Consider the following 17,278-nt stretch of genomic DNA (forward strand, 5'->3'; position numbering starts at 1 on the left):
ATGGTCATGTAAGCAGGAGAACATAAATTGGCAAGCCCAGAATAACGGATAACATCAAGAAATCAAGCAGCTGTGGGTTATTCCAACTCCAAAATATTCCTGTAGTGGTTAATAGATTTCAAATAATCACACTCATGTAAAAATAAAATATAACCATCAATTTAGATTTAATTAGTTGATAACATATATATTACAAAAGAAAAGAAATATACATCTCCATATCATGCATGCCTAGCACATGGACTGCATAATGATGAAGTAAGGAGGTGTCAAACAAGCCTCATGGGAAAGTCTTTAATGAGGCATCTAGATTGGCAACAACTTCCTCGTAGGCTTCAGGGTCAATAAGGGCTTTAGGAACTTCAGGGTCTCTTGCATCATATGCTTGCGAGGCCTGAGAGAGTCGGCTACAAGAACCATACGGTCAGTGTTGCGAAGTAGATGCACCGTCAAATGAGTTATCAATAACTCATGGCCTCGTGGTCCTCACCGACGCGGTCCTCTCTCGTCGTACTGACGTGATTTGGGACACATCCCCGAGTCTAACTCGAACAACGTTGTCTTCAGCCATCGCACCCGCGTTATAAACAGAGACATATATAAACAACATGTCTAGAGAAATTCACAAATTCCACAAAATCACCAAATTTTCTACCTAATCTAGAGATGCATCTTCGAAAAAACTTGTGATTTTTCTCCCATGACAACAACCCTTTTCTGCCCTTACAGTTCAAAAAAAAAACATTGAATCTTGTTCTAATCTACCAAGTTCGTTTACATTATTATCTAAAGTGCCTAAAATAACTAATATATTCTAAAAAACTAACTACAAATCAAAATAGTCCGGATCATATCTGAAGATATATTTCTAAAAGCTAAAGACATTATAAAGTTGAAATTTTTATATTTATTACCGTACATTAAAAAAAACAATATTACATAATAACTTGTTTTACAAAATTACAAAACTTTTATAATTAAAAAAAATCTGAAAGCCAACGAAACATTATTATACTAATTTTAATTTAAAAACGGATTCTCTTATCAATATTTAGATATTATTCAATGTTTAACTTCATTTTTTTCACATCATGTGGACCAAATTGATCCCAAAAAATATTGAATTGTATATACCCTTAATATGGACCAAATTCTTTGACACGTATATATTCTTACATCATAGACCAAGTCATGACAGAAAATTAATACTCTAATATAAAAAACATAAACATGTAGTACTAATCTTTTATCAAACTCTTACTCAACTAGTTACTTCGAGATTCACCAACCATGGTTTCTTCTAACACCTTGTCTCTTTCTCTAATCTTATTCCTTTCTTTCTCTTCCTTCTTCTCTCCCTCACAATCTCACGACAAGGTTTCTCTAGAATTATACTATGAAAGTTTGTGCCCTTACTGCGCCAATTTCATCGTTAATTATCTTCCTCAAATCTTCCAACAGGAGGACCTTTTATCCATTGTTGACCTTAAACTTGTTCCTTGGGGTAATGCTAAACTCAGAGATAACTCTACTATTGTTTGCCAGGTGATTTTCAATCTTGTTTGATTATAGTTATGCATGTAATTTGTTGCTTGATTGATTAATTTGTGTTTGGTGTTCGATGAAAATTGCAGCATGGTGAATATGAGTGCTTGCTAGACACAATTGAAGGGTGTGCTATTGATACCTGGCCTCAACCGGTAACAATTTCTTTGCCTCTAGAAATTTTCTAGGTTATATTATAGATATCTTAATCTGATCTTCCTTTTGCTTCAGTACAATGAAGCGCAAACACACCCAAGAGTAGACGGGTCATAGTGTCTGACACGCGTTGATGTCTGTGATAAGTGTCAGAAAAATCGGACAAGCTTTCCTAAAAAATGATTTTTTTTTTATTTTCTTAGACCCTCTCGGGTCATAGTGTCTGACACGCGATGGTGTCCGTGATAAGCTATTAATTTTAGTTCAAATATTTTCAACTCTTTCTCTTTCAATTATAGATAGAAAAATGAAAGTCAAATACTATTTTCATATATGAAAAGGTGTCTGTGTCTTAATTTTTTTTACATTATGAGTGTATGAGGGTGAGTGTCATAGTTCTTCATACCAAAGCTTTGCATGTATTTCACTGTTATGAGTATTTTATTTGTAAGGTTGTTGCATTTTTACAGAACAAGCATTTTCCTTTCATCTATTGTGTTGAGAATCTGGCGCATCAGGGTAGGCGCGAAGAGTGGGAATCTTGTTATGAGAAAGTGGGTCTGAATTCATCAACTGTCAATGATTGTTATCGTAGTGAGCGCGGAAAACAGGTTAGTTTTTTCTGTTGCTGTAATATCATATTTGAGTTATGTTGTATTCATAGATGACTTATGGCTTCTTTCCTGTAATTACTACCAAAAGATATACTAGAAACTGTTATACATTATTATAGCTGCTGAACAGCCATACTTCGTGCTAATTCGGAAAAATCATATTTTCAATGTATTGCATGTTATCACACACAGTAACAATGTTATGATAGATGGACCAATTTTCAGGACCAATTTTCAGGAACAATTACCATCTCAAGCAAAATTGTGACAGTTAATCTTTTGCTAGTGACAATGCTTTTATCTAGCATTATGATGTTTTGTCTACTGCTAATCATGTCTATCTTGATTCTTGATGGTAAATAAAGATGAGTCAGAGTCATATGACAGATGAGCTTTTGAGTCTATATACGATTGTTTAGCCGATTTTTCTCTCACACAAGTTACGATTATCATCTATGCAGTTGCATCTAAAGCATGCAGATGAAACAAATGCTCTACAGCCTCCTCACACTTACGTTCCATGGGTAGTTGTGGATGGAGAACCACTATACGATGTAAGTCTTGCAATTCACTTGAAATTTACATAAACCTTTATCAGAGCCGTTTAAGCTTTCGGAGACCCTGTGTAGGATAGCGTTTAATTGTGACAAAGCAAACACGAATCTTATTTTGTCACAGTTTAGTCGTGATATATATATATTTTATAAGGTCTTATTTAACCATAGTTTAACCGTGTCAAATTTTAGATCATGTGCAGTAGTCCGTCTTGCATGCCCTCAAAGACGGCTCTGACCTTTATGAATGAAAGTTTCTTACGTAAGGAGTTACATTACATATGTCTTGGAACTAATGGATTTGCAAATTTCTTTTGCTGTTGCTGCAGGATTATAGAAGCTTCATAAGTTATATCTGTAAGGCTTATAAAGGCACTGATGCACCCAAAAGCTGCACCCAAACATCATATATTAGCACTGCTGGAAAAGTGGAAACAAAGGCAAAGCATTTATATTGTGTTATGGAAAAAGTGATGCCAACATGGAATAAAATAAGGTCAACCGTTGCCTCATGGATGAACCTTGTAGGTGCAATTTAAACGTCTCAATGCTGTGTAACTTATAATCAAAACATTGTTATAGTACTTTCAAAGCTATGTGTACTTTTTTTTTTTTACAACTTTTTATAATTGATTTGGATGAATGTGGTTTTTCTAAAGTAAAATTGTTGTTAAAGTTAATTATATCTTGAAGATAGAAATGATAGCTTTTAATTATAAAATTAATTCGAGTAAAAAAAAATTATAAAATTAATTTTTATATTTAAATTTATTGTTCAATTTATTTTTAATTAAAACTAATTAATTCAAAATTAGTTTTTATCATTGCAAAATTAAATACACTTTATAGTTTTATTTTAATTTCTATTAAATTTTTTAAATAAAATTATGATAAAACTATATAATTTATCTTCTTTTTTTTTTTACACAACTATTTAATTTATCTTGTGATAAAGTAAATTGCAAATATGATTAATTATAATAAAACTATTAATTTTTTTTTACATAAAACTATTTAATTTATCTTGGAATAATGATTATAGCGATTTTTTTTAAATAACCATATTCTTTAATAAAATAATCTTATTTAAAAAAAAAATATTAAAGTAATCATGTTTAAAACAAAAAAAAAATACAGGCAAGATGAGTATATGACAGACACATTCATTTTTTTTGTATATAGGAGTCATGCATGATGACATATACTTATAGTGACAGTCAAAAAACGTAGGTAACAGTCGTATAACCCAAAATACTTATTCATATGACACTTTACCGTAGGTACAACAACTTATATGTCACAAAACAGTGTCGTAGGTATAAGTATTTCGGGCTATACCTAAGGTAAATCGACTTTTACCTACGATAAATAGACTTTTACCAACGTCTTTTGACTGTTACTATAAACATGTGTCATGAATGCATGCGGTAAATTTTTACTATGTCACTATATACATGCACCATCATGCATGGCACGTATGTACAAAAATGAATGTATGCCCCATACCTTCTGGCTACTCCTCTTGGGTGCGATTTTTTTTGTTTGAAACATGGTTACATTTATTGAAGGGTAATTCAGTATTTAATATTTCGCCTACGTTGCATTATTGTTTGTGTATTTAAGTGAGTAGTGTGCTTAGACATTAAGTAATGTAACACGATGTACGTAAAAGTAGTGGAATAATCATTCTCTGTGTAACCTTTAGTAGAATAGTAGTGGAAGTTTGTTAATCTCTTTCTCTCTCTTCCTTCCATATTCATCTTCTTCATCTTGTGCACAAAAAATTGGTATCCAGAGCTTCGGTTCAGATTCACAGGAAAACAAAGCGAAATACGAGTGAACGTTGAGGCGTTGTGTGATTGATTTCGTCTCTTGAATTCGTGTTGAATTTTTGATCGAAATCGTAACAAAATCACATTTCTTGATTCTGCGGGATTGGGAAACACTAGTGTGTAGTGAGATCTGAGTGATTTGCACAAAGTTGAAGATGACGAAAATGGTAATCTGAGTACTAAGCTTCCAGTGTTCGATGGCAAGAACTTGAATCAGTGGATGGTTCAAATGCGTGTGTGTTTTGGCACTCAAGATGTTCTTGATCTCGTCAACGACAGTTACGTTCTGGTTGCACTTCTAGAAAATGCAATGGATGCGCAGAGAAATACACAGCGTGATCTGAGGAAGAAAGATCATAAGGAGTTGTTCTACATCCATCAGTGTGTGGATGAGAAACGTGTTTGAGAAAATCGTTGATTCGACGACGGCGAAGGCTGCGTGGGACACACTGGTACGGTGCTATGATATTGATGAACCAGTGAAGAAGGTAAAACTTCAATCTCTACGTAAACAGTATAAGAATCTCAACATGAATAATAATGAGAAGGTACTTGACTATATCTCCAGAGTGATTTTGATCATAATTGAGATGAAGTCGTTTGGAGAAACTCTCTCTGAAGAAAGTATCATTGAGAAGGTACGTAAGTCTCTTACTCCTCAGTTTGATTACATTGTTATAACAATTTAAGATTCTAAGGATCTTAGCACCATGAGAATTGAAGAGCTGCAAAGCAGTCTATAGCACAAGAGTTGCGTCTGACTAAGAGAAACTCTGAAATGAAGGTAGAGCAGCAAACACTGAAAGTAGCTTCTGGTAAGAAATATCAGAAGCAGTCTTGGTCAGAAGCCAGGAAGAGATATGATGGTGCTCAGAAGTCAGAAACCTCAACTTCTAAAAGGCATAAGAGTGCTCAAAATAGGAAGGAGAAGCATGACAAAAGGAAAGTTCAATGTTATTGTTGTAAGAAGTTTTTCCACTTCACTGTTGATTGTTGGTCAAACAAGGAAAGGAAGTCAGAAGAAGCAAATATAGCCAGAGGAGTTTCTGATGATGAATCTGTGCTATTGATGGCTTATGAATCTGATAATGCATATTTGGCAGACTGGTGGTATATGGACATTGGATGCTCAAATCATCTTACTGGAAATAAGAAATGACTAGTTGATTTTAACTCTAGAAAGAGGACAAAGATCAGATGTGTTGATGATAAATACCTCAATGTTGGATGTATGGGAAATGTCAGAGTAGTTCTGAATAATTGTAAAACAACATTGGTTCAAAATGTATGGTATGTTCTTGTTTACCTTGGATTTTGGTAAACAAGTGCTAGTCTTCAAAAATTGATACTTTGGTTACTTACATGATCAACTAGATTAATCTTAGGACATATGTGTATAATTTTTGTTTAAGGTTTGTTTTACTAGTAAGTTCTTCGATGATAATGTTGCAATTAAAATTAATGCAAAGAAGATTTATAGAAAGTATGAATATAGAACATAATTTCAACAGGAATGTAAATGGAATGAAAATGACTTTAATGTAAATAGATTGACATTGAATGAAAATATGGTGTTTTATACGTACATATTCTCAGAAAACTTTTTTCTCAATAACACTTAGATACTTCGAGTGGTTTTGAGTTTGATACAATATTGAACACACTGAATCATAATGCTAAGACTCATATTTATATTAATTCGATAATATCGGTAACAAACGGTCTTTTCTCTAGAAAATGAAACGTTCTTGCTTGCATGTGTTTCACCTTTCATAGGCCTCCACGCGTCTTTTGAAGGAACGAATAAGGTCAAAATATGGTTATTTACCTCATTTTGAATTATCTTCTTCGAACTCATCTTCGAACCATTTCAGAAACTTCTAAATCGTATAACACTATTTCGATAATATATCAATTTTCTTGCCAAATTCCAATCGAAAAGGCTTTGCCTAACTCCCATCGAAGTCAGCTTGAATTTCTTCCAAATAATTCCTTAAGCTTTATACTTGACTTCTTATATATTTTTTAGCGTCGAAATCACATGTAAAAAATTCCCCCCAAAGAACGTCATTTTCGATCAAATGGAGAAAGGGACATTTTTTGAAAGCTTTGACGCGACAATACAATATGGAGAAAGGAACATTTTTGGGGGGCAATTTAAATGCCAGTTATGGAATCAAAAATCTGTTGAAAAAGGTTGGCATTCTAAGCATTTCGCCAAAAGCTGTAGATTTTATAGTGGAACTTGGGTTTCTTATTGATCCAGTCTCTGCAGATCTCTTGCGCAAGCAAGAAGCTTCGATCAAAATTGAGAGGAAAAAAGAAACTCAAGCAGCAGAATGGGATGCAACTATTGAATCCACTACTAATGTTGAAATTCTAGAGAAATCCTTCTCTGAAAATCAAGAAGAATTCAGCACTTGTGCTGCCAACATCTCTGCTTGGGAAGAACATATTAAGGAACTGCAGGCTAAAATCCGAAAGGCCAAGGATCATCAGGACGAGATCCAAAAGCTTGATCTCCAATATCATGATGAAGAGATTAAGGTGGGCGTCTACCACGTTGAACATGCCCAACAATTGGGAACCAAAGTTGATATCCTTACTCATGGCAAGTCTGTCCTCGAACACCGCCTGCAGGTGTCCATTGCAAAATACAACTGAATGAAGGCTTCTCTCCCAACTGATTTTTGCACTTAGTTAGATGTTAAATCAATTTTATTCTATGACTTAGGAATTCCTGGATAATGTAATTTCGTAATGAACAACCTTAGCCATTTTGGCCTTTTAATTTACCATTTTGGCTTCTATGTTGCACATGCATTTATTCTGTTAATATCTTAATTTCCTAAAGTATAGGTTTATATTTTTTTAAATATTTCCCATTTATCCTCATGAGTCTTTTATCTTCTTCCAACTCTTCGATTTCATAAGCGTTCTTCGAAAAAACTTGGATGATTTGGAAAGATACTTCCCAATTTGGGGACCATTTACCCAACATTCTATCTTTTCGATCCATAAGTAGGATTACCTTCCATACCAAATCTCCAGTCGAAAATGTTTTAATTTTGACCTTTTTATTATATGCTTTCTCTACGCTCTTCTTCCGTATTCTTAATAACTCTAAGGCTTTCAACCTTTCTTCATCTAAGTCTACTAGTTCATCAATCATCATGTTACTATAAGACTCAGACGAAATCTCGCATTGCCTCTGAACTCTATTTGATTGAAGACAGATTTCGACTGGTAAAACTGCGTCATGCCCATAAGTCAAACGAAAAGGCGTAGCATTCGTGGCTTCCTTAGGAGACGTTCGATAAGCCCAAAGAATTTGATCTAAAGTCCTATGCCAATTCTTTGGCTTTTTCCCTACGTGCTTATTTATTAACCCAATCACTACCTTGTTTGCTGCTTCGACTTGACCATTCTCCTGAGCATAATAAGGCATAAAAATTAGCAGTTTAATCCATATTTCTTTAGCAAATTCTTGCATCTTTCGACCAGTGAACACTAATCCTTGATCAGTTGTAATGGTCCAGGGGATTCCAAACCTATAAATTATATGTCTTTGGATAAATTCAATCATTGCTTAGCAAACATCATCACGTAGTTGGTGAAGCTTTGTTAAAGGTTTCGACCTTTATCACTTGGAGTTAACATAGCTATGCGTGTCCCTTCGACTCTCATATTCTTCATTGCGTCAGCATCCGCGTCGATGGGGTTGTGAATTGGAAGACATGCTTCAAAACTAACATTCAACCACAATCGTAGCAGCCAGAAAGGGCCAGAAAGTAGTAAGTTCCCTTTTGTTTGGATATTTTTAAGATAAGTTACACCTTCTCCCAAAGATTCATAAAGGTTAGCCAAAATCATTTCGCTGAGGCATTCGTTGCATCCAACGTGAAGTTGATTTTCCAGTGTAAGGAATTTCTTTGCTACATTGAGGGACTTCGAGCAAAAAACACAACGAGACAACCACAAAGCAAGGAAGGAAATGTGATATGTGTTAGATATTTCGTCAATATCCTGGTCATGATAATAAGATATGTGTATGGTAAAGGCAGATCTAGAGGTGTTGAAAACCGATGGTGTCTTTGGATAAAAAATCTGGATCATAAGTTTCACCAGTGGGTTTAAGCCCTATGATGGCAGCTATGTCGAAAAGTGTAGGCGTCATCATTCCACAAGGGAGGTGAAAGTATGGTGAGTACTATCCCAAAAGTATAGGAAAGAAACTAACATGGTTTGGAAATCACCAGGTTCTACTTTCGACAATTGTATTAAGTCGAAAATACCCATTTCTTTCCAAACTTGGGATTTTTTTATTCTTTATCTTTTCCAACCAACCTAAATAATCGGAGGGATCCCTAAATAAAGGGCATGATCGAAAGACCCTAAAACCACTATTCATATATGTTAGATTAACGGGTTCGTCGGTCGAAGGGTTGCCCTGATTATTTGGGTTAAGGTTTTCCTCAGTATGGGTTTCATCACTAACCTTGGGTTTTTTGGCACATGTTATGGGTTTATACCTATGGTAAGTTGGGAAAAATTCCTTGAGCTTACTATGATCAACATTTGGATTTGATAATGGTCCTAGCATTGCATGAGTTTTTCCAGAGATAGAAATAGGAATTAATACATGTGATTGAAAAATTCTCCTCTGTTCTTCAGTAAGAGGCTTTGGAACATATTGTTGATTACCCACAGTGTTTGGGCCTAAAATCCTGTTAGCAAGAGGAAGACCTTGAGATTTCTTAGAATCTTTTGTGTTCTTGGTTGATTCCTTGGTAGCTTTTTTTGGATGACGCCATTGTTGCAGAAAGATTGAAGGAAGAAGTAAAACGTGTTTTTGGTTTGAGGAAGATGAAGAGTTGAAGAAGTTATTTTTGAGGAAGTTCAGAATATGAAAAGTTGGAAAAGTGTTGAGTATACCTATTTATAAGTGCTGAAGTGGAAGCGGTTTTTGTTAAGCATTAATGGGTGAAAAGAAAGTGGGACGTGCGTCAGTTAAAATGGCCATGATGAACGATGACAGTTAAAGGCTAGCCATGATCTCTATAGGGGCTAGGAGGCGTGATGATTACCTAGATATCCTTACATGGGTTTTGAGGAGATGTTTTGCAAAAGTTGTCATCATGATTGTGACGTCATAGCAGATGAACAGTTTGTGACGTCGAATTGACTTGTCAAAAAATGCCTTTTTCTTCTTTATGTCGAAAAAGACATTTTTTGGGGGCTATTTGTTAGCTGGAAGTTTCGACGTCAGGCTGAAGTCAATAAGCGAAGAAGAGAGAATACCTTTGAAGACATTTTTGACTTCAACATAAAGAACATGGTATGAGAAAGTCAGTCGAAGTTTACCTTGTGTAAGAGGGAATTGCTGTGAGACTTAAAAATGCTTCTAAGTTCAGAATGGTATTTCGGCAGAAGGTTGGATTCGACACATGTTTGAATTTGAATGAAAGAGGGATAACTGTATTTCATTCTTATCCAGTTTTAAAGAAAAGACGCATGGAGCGTTATCATGAATTGAAGACATGCCAAGTGCGACATGTCATTTCCTGGGAGAAAAGTTGTTGGTATCGGTTATTTCGATTTAGTATATATAGGAGTCTTAGTGTTAGGATTTCAGGGTCTTTAGTTGTTGTACAATTACTCAGAATTACTCAAAGTATCTAGCGTGCTAAGAAGCGAGTATCATTGGGAATGTGTGTTTGATAACATCACTTTCTACATATCAATCAAAGTTTATTTATACTTTTTGTCCAGAATTTATCTTTTATTGCAAGTCATTTTTCAAGCGCCTTTACTATACTTTCTTTTACATTCTGCAATTTATCCTTTTGAAAACACTTTAAACAAACAATCTTCATACATGAATACTGTCGAAGTGTTAATCATTTTCCAAATATTATTTTAAACAATAACACATGTCCTAAGATCAATATGGTTGATCTTCTAAGTAACCAAAGTATCATTAATTTGGAAGACCAGCGGTTGTTTACCAATTTTCACGGTAAACAGTATGTCATGATGATTTATTTTAACTCCATATTTATATATGTTATTTTTTACATATCGGTATGGTTTAATGCTCATCACACAACATGAGCTTTAACATTTTTAAATCATCATTTTCATTTGAGGAACCATAAAATTAACTTAACTTGCACTATTTTGATTGATTACGAAGATGTATCTCGGTAAATCCTAAACAGAGATGCATCTCCGAATTAATAAATGTTTAAAATGAGTCTTTCAGAGAGGGATGTATATTGTGTGTTTTAAAATTTTTTAAAGATGTATCTTCCGATTCGTGTTTATAATATTTTATCTTAAGATAAAGATGCGTCCGAAGAAATATTTATCGAAATCAAAGAATATTTTAAATTTTTTATAGGGGTTTTATAGAGTGTTTTTCGATGCTATAGTGGGACTAAAAAAATTCCATTTTTCGATGCTATAGTGGGATTAAGAAATCCCGTTTTCGATGCTATAGTGGGACTAAGAAATCCCGTAATTGTATCTCGTGTGGTTCACAGTTCACAAACACGACAAAAGAAGAAAAAAAATCTGGTCTAGGTGTTTAACGTTTGGCCCTACCTCGCATGCAAATTATAGTAGTTTCTTTTCTTTATTGTTCTTAAATCCAACTCAACTACTTAGTTTAGTTACTTTGTGATTCAGCAACCATGGTTTCTTCTTCCAACACCTTTTCTCTTTCTCTCATCTTATTCCTTTCTTTCTCTTCCTTCTTTTCTCCCTCTCAATCTCACAACAAGGTTTCTCTAGAATTATACTATGAAAGCTTGTGCCCTTACAGCGCCGATTTCATCGTCAATTATCTTCCCCAAATCTTCCAACACGATCTTCTCTCTATCGTTGATCTTAAACTCGTTCCTTGGGGTAATGCTAAACTCAAAGCTAACAAAACCTTTGATTGCCAGGTATTTTTCCATCTTCTCCGAATTTTCTCTCTCTATATATATATGATTTAATTATCAATTAATTGTTGAAATTTGGGTTTCTTGATTGATGAAAAATTGCAGCATGGTCCAGATGAGTGCTTGCTCAACACGGTTGAAGCGTGCGCTATTGATATCTGGCCTCAACTGGTAACAAATAATTGCTTTTCCTCTTTTCTCATTACAGAAAATATTTTATTTTTGTTATAGAAAAAGCGGTCACATAAGCACTTATATGATAATAAGTGCTTGTGCTATAAGAGCTTAATTAGGTTTTTATAGTAGGTCATTGTCCATTCATGGTCAGTTAAATATTGGATATGACTTTAGAATTTTGACTCTTTTCTTTTTGCAGGACAAGCATTTCGCTTTCATCTATTGTATTGAGGATCTTGCTCTTCATCGTAAGCGCAAAGAATGGGAATCTTGTTATGAGAAACTGGGTCTGAATGCAACACTTGTTGATGATTGTTATCGAAGTGAACGCGGAAACGAGGTTAGTGTAATTGAAGCTGAATCTGGAACCAAGACGAATGTATAATTGAAACTCAGCACTTATGCCAAGTGCCAACTAACTGTTATCAGATCTATCAAGTGAAACTTGAATTGGCATAATGAAGTAGCATTTAAACCAATTCTAAAACCTGCTATACGAGAATTTTCTCTGGTTTAGATTTCCGAAAGAATTCTGAATCCTTATATACTAGAATTTTGTCTGATTTTGATTTCCGAAAGAATTATGAACCATTGTTTGGCTGAACTTTTATATCTCACAAATAGTGATTGCCATCTTCATGCAGTTGGACCTAAAGTTCGCAAATGAAACAAATGCTCTACAGCCTCCTCACGAGTACGTTCCATGGGTAGTTGTGGATGGAAAACCACTCTTGGAGGTTAGTCTGACTTACTGCTATGTCGCGGAAAACAAACAAATTCACAACTTTCTTTTTGCCTTATTTCAGTGCATGACATTTTCACAATGCTATGTCGAGGAAAACACATTTTCACAACTTTCTTTTGCTGCAGGATTTTGAAAACTTCATAAGTTACATCTGTAAAGCTTATCAAGGCACTGATGCACCCAAAATTTGCACCCAAGCATCATATCTTAGCACTGTTCGAGAAGTGGAAGCGAAGGGTAAACATTCATTTTGCGATATGGAAAGAGTGATGTCAACATGGAATAAAATAAGGTCGACCATCGCCTCATGGACGAGTCAGATGAACTTTCTAGTCGCAATGTAAATGCGTCGCACGTCGATGCTATGTGTGAACTTAGAATCTGTTTGTTTCTATTCTGCTGTAATAATTCTTGGAAAACTGCAAATAGAACCTAATGAGTTAGTAGTACTTTTGTTTTGTAACTGTAATTCTATATTTTGGCTATTTTTTTTTATCAGTTTTGAGAATAAGCTTACACCATCCCAATATGGGACTAATCAATTTTAGGAACATTAAAGTTTAATTAAGTGTATAAATATGAAACTTTTTATTGAAGAATATGAATATGAGCTTGGAAGTGATTAAATTGATAATTTTTGAAAAATGTAAAATAAAGATTTTAGATAAAGGAGGTGTTAATTGTGATTGCATTAGTTATGATAGTTTCCAAACTTAAACAATGTGAGACTTAGAATACAAATTCAATATTCACTTTCATGTCTAGTATGAGCCTGAATTTAATTCCTACATTATACCCTTTAATTTAATCCAACTTTGATATCATGATAAATGATGAGCTTAAATCTAACTTAAAAAATAAAGCAGACACTTTTTTCCTATCCTTATAGGTTCTCCAAAAAGTTGACGAAAAGTAAAAAAATATTCTCCGTTTTCAAAGATGCATCTCTAAACGCACAATTGTTTCATTTTTTCAAAATTTAATTCAGAGATGCATCCCCGTATTTGTTTTAGGCTTTGATCGCAGATATATCTCCGAAATAACCCTTAATTTTAAATTCAAGAGGAAATTCGAAGATGCACCTCCGAACATGTTTAATGTAAATATATCGCGCCAGACCCTCACTCTTCTCCTTCTTCATTTTCTGAAAATTTTTCATCCTCACTTCAAGCAATATTGGAGCTCATAGTAACATACTTCCGGTCCATTTTTCAAGCTTCTTCAAGGATAAGCAATACCTCTACTTCAAGCATTTCAATCTCAACTAACTCCCCTTATTCATCTTCAACATTTTTTTGAGTAAGTTTCTCATTTAAATTATTTTGATTTTTGATTAATGTATTAGGTAAAATAGCTTGTTATAAATGCATTAGGTAGTAGTCAAATTCGTAATAGGTAACTGTTAGAGATACACAATATGATTTGATTGAATTTTGAGTTGTTACGGCAAGACTGGTTTCAGTTTCTGCCAATGATACAAACACAAGCTTTTAAACACTTGCCATGCGACTGATGTTTTGTTTTTTAACAGGAGCGCGATTGTTTGAAGTATCTTTACCACATCAAAGAGATTCTGAAGCTTTATCAAGCTAAGGATCATTTGTTCTAGAGTGTTTTCTAGTACTCCGATCTTGCAGACCTGTGTTGCTTCGAGTAAAAGACCATTAGCCATGACATGCAGAGGGCTTTTGCTGAGAGATGACATAAGGAAATGTCATCTTTCCACTTTCCCGTTAGCTAGATGACAATCACCCTGTGTCGCAGCCTGAAAAATACAGAGGTGCGAAAAAAATAACCGGCGAGAAGAAATGACAGAAGAGTCGCCACCGTGCGTTATTTATCCCAAAGGAGGGAAAGGAAATGCTCGAAGTAAACCTGGAGAAAGGAAAACAAAAGACAAGGTCTCGCAACCAAATCTTGGGTTCGGGAGTCGATTATGCGAAGGGAATGTATTAGCACCCCTACGCATCCGTAGTACTCTACGGGATCCACTTTTGTTGTTCTTGTCTAAAGGGTGTGTGTTTATCTAATGTACTATTTACTAAAAGAAAGGGTCAAAGAAAATGACTCGCACGGATGTCGCATCCACTGCATACGTATCTCATCTGAATATGAGAATCAGAGTCTTCGTAGCTCGGCTACCTAAGGGTTAAAGAGGAGTGTGCTCGCTAAGACGTCGCGTCTTATGCCTACGTATCTCATCGGGAATGAGAATCAGAGCAAAACGTAGTTCAGCTAACTACGAGAACAAAGGTCTCGATTGCAACTAGGGCAAGAGAAAGGGAAGGTCTCGATCGCAACGAGGGCGAGAGAAAGGATCGCAACAAGGGCGAAAGCAAACAAGGATTAGTTGTTAGTCGTTAGTCAAACTCGGCAAGACATCGCATCTTGTGCCTACGTATCTCATCTGAACATGAGAATCAGAGTTTCCGTAGTTCGGCTACATAGGGCTTGCCATCTGAATATGGACTTACAAAGGAGGACACCAGTTGTGCCAAAGGAGAGTGGGCGATGTGTTCACGTCCTAGCAGTAGGTGTCGCAGCTCGCTGAATCGAGTCTTAGGCAGTTACCTCTTTGCAATAGAACGGACTATGTAACACCCCGATAAAATATGATAATTATTTAATTTAAGTTAATAATATATTTATTAATTTAATTAAATAATTGGATTATTATTTGGAATTATTATTATTGGAATATAAAGTTGGAATATATATAAAGAGAGTTCCATTTGGTAAAGAAAGGTTTTTTCACGTGAAAAGGGAAAGCGACCGAAAAGTGGAGAAAGGGCAAAAAGGAAGAGCAGGAGAAGAAGGTTGAAGAAGGAAGAGCTTGAAGATAAAGGATTGCCGGATTAACTCAGGTAAGGGGGGTTTATCGTCGTTTAATGGGTATTATGGGTTAACATGTAATGGGTAGTAATAAGCCGTTGAATTGACCCTAATTGGGATGATGAATGCTGAAAAATTTGTGATGAATAAGTTATGTTAAAGTTGTAATTGAATCTATATTTGGGTGAGTTGTGATTTTCCGAACGTGTAGCTTTTTACGGAATTGGAATCGGAGGTCTGGAAGTCCTCCAACGGCGGAAAATGCGGAGAATTCTGCATTCTGCTTCGTGTTAGCGCAGGAACAGCTTTCTGTCTTGCGTTAACCGGTTAACCCAGGGTGTTAACCGGTTAACACTGTTATGAATTGTGAAATATTGTTGTCTGTCTTGCGTTAACCGGTTAACCCAGGGTGTTAACCGGTTAACACTGTTAAAATGTGCCAGGAAGCGTGTTCTGTGTTGCGTTAACCGGTTAACCCAGGGCGTTAACCGGTTAACACTGTTTGAAAAATAGAAAAACTGATATTTTAAATATTGTGAACAATTGATGATTGGCCTGTATTAGTGTATGATATAGGAGGGATCAATTTCCCGTTGTTTTGAGCAGTGTAGGTATTAGTAGAGTGTGCTAATACTGTGATTGATTATGTGGCGTGACATAATATGATTCTGTGATAATTGTATTGATGATGTATGATGGTGTGCATAATGTTGTGAATATATCTATTATGTATGCTATTGTGAATGGACTGTTTATGGCTTAGAGTGTGAGCATATGTCCATTGTGGATTGTTGATGGTTGCATGCTAGGTGATTTAGTGTGCATAATATGGCCTTTATGGTGGTAGCTAATTCCCATGGTGAGGAATTAGTGAGTGAATTATTGTGGATTGTTGTTGATGTTTGCATGCTAGGTGATTTAGCGTGCATAGCATAGCCCTTGGGGTGGTAGCTAATTCCCATGGTGAGGAATTAGTGATGTGAGTCACTAGGTCTCAAATGAGTGGGACTAGTGAGCTTGGTAGCCGTATCTGGATTTGATCGGTAAGGTTGAACTATATGTTCACGAATAGTCGGTACCGCATGCATGGAGTCTCATTGCATAATGTATGTATGACGTATAATATGAATGGATGTATTCCAATATTATACGTGTGTTTTGTGTTGTGTTGTGTTGAGTATGATTATGAGTTGATGTTGCCGTTGCTGAATGTGTGATATGATTAGGGTGATGAAATGTGTTAATTTACTTAGCATTACATGATATTTTATAATGCTTATTATATCGATTGAGGAACTCACCCTTACAACTATGTTTCAGGTAACGAGCAGTGATTGAGTAGAAGCTAGTGCTTGGAGTCTAGTGTAGTTCCTTAGTGGGTCATGCTCTGGTAGATGTAACATCGGGACGGGATGTTTACTTTGTTTTCAATTGTGGTTGTTGAACAAGTTTTACATGTAATGTGTTACATGTTTTGTTCATTGTTGGATTTTATTCCGCTGCGTATTGTGCAATGTTTTATTTTGATAAATAAATGAGTATGACCAGTTATTTGGAAAATGGTGTGAAGTGTCAAGTGTGACACCCTTAAATTGCATATCTACTCTGATTTATATTTTGTTGAATTAATTAATTATTGGGGTATTTAGAAGGGTGTTACATTAGTGGTATCAGAGCATAGTCGATCGAGTCGAGTCGTAATTATTCTGTTTCCCTGTATGTGATAGGTGTTGTGTAACCCTATCAGTACTTATTGTTTTAGCTTGTTGGGTTTTCAGAATAGAGATGGCTGGAAGAGGTAGAGATGATGCTGCGATTGCTGAGGCTCTGGGTATGCTAGCTGGAGTACTTGGAGGTAATCCGAATGTTGTGGGAC

General features: G+C 35.3%; 2 protein-coding genes across 2 annotated transcripts; both read left to right on the forward strand.

The window, feature by feature from the left end:
* Positions 1–1,209: 1,209 nt before the first annotated feature.
* On the forward strand, positions 1,210–3,549 carry LOC127084490 (gamma-interferon-responsive lysosomal thiol protein). The gene is made up of 5 exons (XM_051024950.1): positions 1,210–1,545; positions 1,635–1,700; positions 2,172–2,312; positions 2,777–2,869; positions 3,199–3,549. The coding sequence occupies exons 1-5, from the start codon at positions 1,291–1,293 to the stop codon at positions 3,406–3,408; spliced, it is 765 nt and encodes a 254-aa protein (XP_050880907.1). The 5' UTR covers positions 1,210–1,290; the 3' UTR covers positions 3,409–3,549.
* Positions 3,550–11,159: 7,610 nt separating this feature from the next.
* LOC127084491 (gamma-interferon-responsive lysosomal thiol protein) lies at positions 11,160–13,033 on the forward strand. Its single transcript, XM_051024951.1, has 5 exons — positions 11,160–11,651; positions 11,754–11,819; positions 12,025–12,165; positions 12,470–12,562; positions 12,696–13,033. The coding sequence occupies exons 1-5, from the start codon at positions 11,397–11,399 to the stop codon at positions 12,912–12,914; spliced, it is 774 nt and encodes a 257-aa protein (XP_050880908.1). The 5' UTR covers positions 11,160–11,396; the 3' UTR covers positions 12,915–13,033.
* The last annotated feature ends 4,245 nt before the right edge of the window (positions 13,034–17,278 follow it).

The sequence above is a fragment of the Lathyrus oleraceus genome, chromosome 5, assembly GCF_024323335.1.
Source record: "Lathyrus oleraceus cultivar Zhongwan6 chromosome 5, CAAS_Psat_ZW6_1.0, whole genome shotgun sequence".
Taxonomy (NCBI): Eukaryota; Viridiplantae; Streptophyta; class Magnoliopsida; order Fabales; family Fabaceae; genus Lathyrus; species Lathyrus oleraceus.

Coding starts and splice junctions, on each gene's coding strand:
- LOC127084490 (XM_051024950.1), top strand. CDS start 1,291: ATGGTTTCTTCTAACACCTTGTCTCTTTCTCTAATCTTATTCCTTTCT. Junction 1,701..2,171: donor TTGATACCTGGCCTCAACCG/GTAACAATTTCT, acceptor GCATTTTTACAG/AACAAGCATTTTCCTTTCAT. Junction 2,313..2,776: donor GTAGTGAGCGCGGAAAACAG/GTTAGTTTTTTC, acceptor TCATCTATGCAG/TTGCATCTAAAGCATGCAGA.
- LOC127084491 (XM_051024951.1), top strand. CDS start 11,397: ATGGTTTCTTCTTCCAACACCTTTTCTCTTTCTCTCATCTTATTCCTT. Junction 11,820..12,024: donor TTGATATCTGGCCTCAACTG/GTAACAAATAAT, acceptor TTCTTTTTGCAG/GACAAGCATTTCGCTTTCAT. Junction 12,563..12,695: donor ATGGAAAACCACTCTTGGAG/GTTAGTCTGACT, acceptor CTTTTGCTGCAG/GATTTTGAAAACTTCATAAG.